The sequence below is a fragment of the Setaria italica genome, chromosome V (assembly GCF_000263155.2).
Source record: "Setaria italica strain Yugu1 chromosome V, Setaria_italica_v2.0, whole genome shotgun sequence".
In the NCBI taxonomy this organism is placed as follows: Eukaryota; Viridiplantae; Streptophyta; class Magnoliopsida; order Poales; family Poaceae; genus Setaria; species Setaria italica.
Window position 1 is genome coordinate 12,481,383 of NC_028454.1, and position 2,296 is coordinate 12,483,678.

Here is a 2,296-nt window from a genome sequence, read left to right on the forward strand (position 1 = left end):
CGGGATTAGTCGAAACAGATTTGAAGTAAGGAACGATCCCTCTACATACCTCCGAGTTGATGCTGTTTCTATAGCTCTGTCGCGTCACAGTTGCACTGTGAGAAAAGTTTTCCGGCCATCAAGTCATTCTGACCAAAACACTTGTGTGGAAAAAGTCAATAACTTGTAAGGTAATGTGAACAGTTTCCTTTTCACCAGCAGAATAGCATCAACAACACACTGTGAAAATAGATGGCATGACTTCTCATGGGCATCGATGAGGAGGAGGGTTAGTCACCCATGCTGGGCCAAGCAAATGTCACTTTCACATAACTGGCTGGATTATCTCTCTATGAGTAACTATTTTTCTTGAAACACCAAGGCATTGCCAAAGTCAGCAAATGTCGTATCTCCAGCCTCCTACCATCATTTTCATCGGTTGAGAGGTCATAACATCGGCAAGCGTCACTGTAAAACTCGCATTTTTTTTTACATCAGTCTCGCACTTTCACATACTAGCTAATATACCCCACATCAACCTCGAAATCCAAAAAAATGAAATGAAAACCACACACTTGAAGCAGCACTAGTAAAAAAATCACAAGCCAAACCACAAAGGGGAAGCCCATGTACAAACAAGAGAAGCCTAGTACTCCCACAGGAGGGGCTGGAAGCCGACGGCGTCGAGCCCATCGTACGGCGTCCATGGGTGATCGGACGGCCCGAACTCCACCACGTCCTCCACCCAGAGCGGCGCCAGCTCGTCGAACACCAGCTCGGCCACCTCCACCTGCGCCGGCTGCCGCTCCTCCCGGCTCGGCTCCGGCTCCGGGTCGTCGTGACGGTGAGCAGCGGGGCCAGGTGTTCTTCGTTGGGCGTCGTCCGCCGCAGCAGCCGCAGAACCCGCGGCCGGCGCGGCGGAGGACGACGACGAGGAGGAAGAGGAGCCACCGCCACCGGATTTCTGGTGCTTGTGGTGCATGAGCGCGGCGCGGGCGGCGGCGGCCTGGACGTCGCGCGGCGCGAGGGACGTGGGGCGGGGCAGCGCGGGCGCGAGGTCCGGGAAGTTGAGGACGGCGCGGGCGCCCTTGATGCTGAGCGCGGCGACGTCGTGCGCGCGCGCGGCCATCTCCGGGCACGGGAAGGTGCCGAGCCAGATGCGCGACTTCTTGCGGGGCTCCCTGATCTCCGACACCCACTTCCCCCACGCCCGCATCCGCACGCCGCGGTACGCCGGGACGTCGCCGGCGGGCTCGCGCGGCCGCTTCTTGCCTCCGCCTCCGCCGCCGCGGGAGCTGGAGGACGTGGAGGGGGAGGGGGAGTAGGACGACGTGGACGAGGTGTCCGAGCTCAGGTCGCTCATTGCCACACCGAGACGATCGATCAGACGACGTAGATGGCTTGCTGATGAGGCGATGAGCTCGATCAAGTAGCTAGTCGTGTATGAGAGAAATGGAGAGGCGGTGGTGCAGATGCTATGGTGGTTAGTTGCAGAGAGAGAGAGGAAGGGGGCGGGGGTTGCTGGCTGTATAAGTAGCAGGGAGGCCGCCGCAGGGAGGGGGAGAGGGGCGTACGTAACAGTAGGGTAACAGCGACGCGTGAGCGGACAGACAGAGCTCCAGCTCCCCATGGCATGATTACACGCCCGGCCATTACTGTCCATGGGGATCCATCATGGATGCCGCGTCGTCTTCTCGTCTGGGTGTCAGGCTCTCAGGGCCTGGAGCACGCAGCTGGATGGCCGGCTGGCGGCGGGAGTACGTGGCCATGCGCCTCCGATCCGGCCGATCCCGGGCGCTGCTTATTTACTAGCTAGTCAACTCCATCGGCCGGCCGGCCGGCAAGACGACATGCGTGTGCTCGGGGTGCACGCTCTCGCCATTCCGCCGCCATTATTCACCCATCCTTCCATCCACCGCCGCCTGCCCATATGATTCACTGTTCGATCAGACGCGATATATACTATTATTGTTAGCTGCAGCTCGCTCTAGGCGGTGTGACTGCGATCTGTGAATTGTTCGTCTAGACATTAAATAAACCGGGCTGCAACTGCATGATACTAGTAAACTCTGCAGATGCACGTGACGGCGGAAATGGCTTCCATCTTTTGTTTGCAAATCTGGAGCATTTTTCAGACATGTTAACTGTCTGGAAAATAAATAATCCAGACATAATATGAGTAAGCTGTTTCATCTTGTATGACTTTTGGCCTTCGAGAACATTTCCCTGCTGGAACTGATGAGAGCACCAGTACGTCGTCGTCGTAGCCCCTAATCGTATGATGCAACAACTAACAAGTGCACTTGCGCAACTGTTT

The 2,296-nt window shown here is 56.9% G+C and overlaps 1 protein-coding gene across 1 annotated transcript; it reads right to left on the minus strand.

Moving 5' to 3' along the window:
• Positions 1–418: 418 nt before the first annotated feature.
• On the minus strand, positions 419–1,609 carry LOC101776627 (ethylene-responsive transcription factor ERF034). The gene has a single exon (XM_004968491.2). The coding sequence runs from the start codon at positions 1,607–1,609 to the stop codon at positions 626–628; it is 984 nt and encodes a 327-aa protein (XP_004968548.2). The 3' UTR covers positions 419–625.
• Positions 1,610–2,296: the final 687 nt, after the last annotated feature.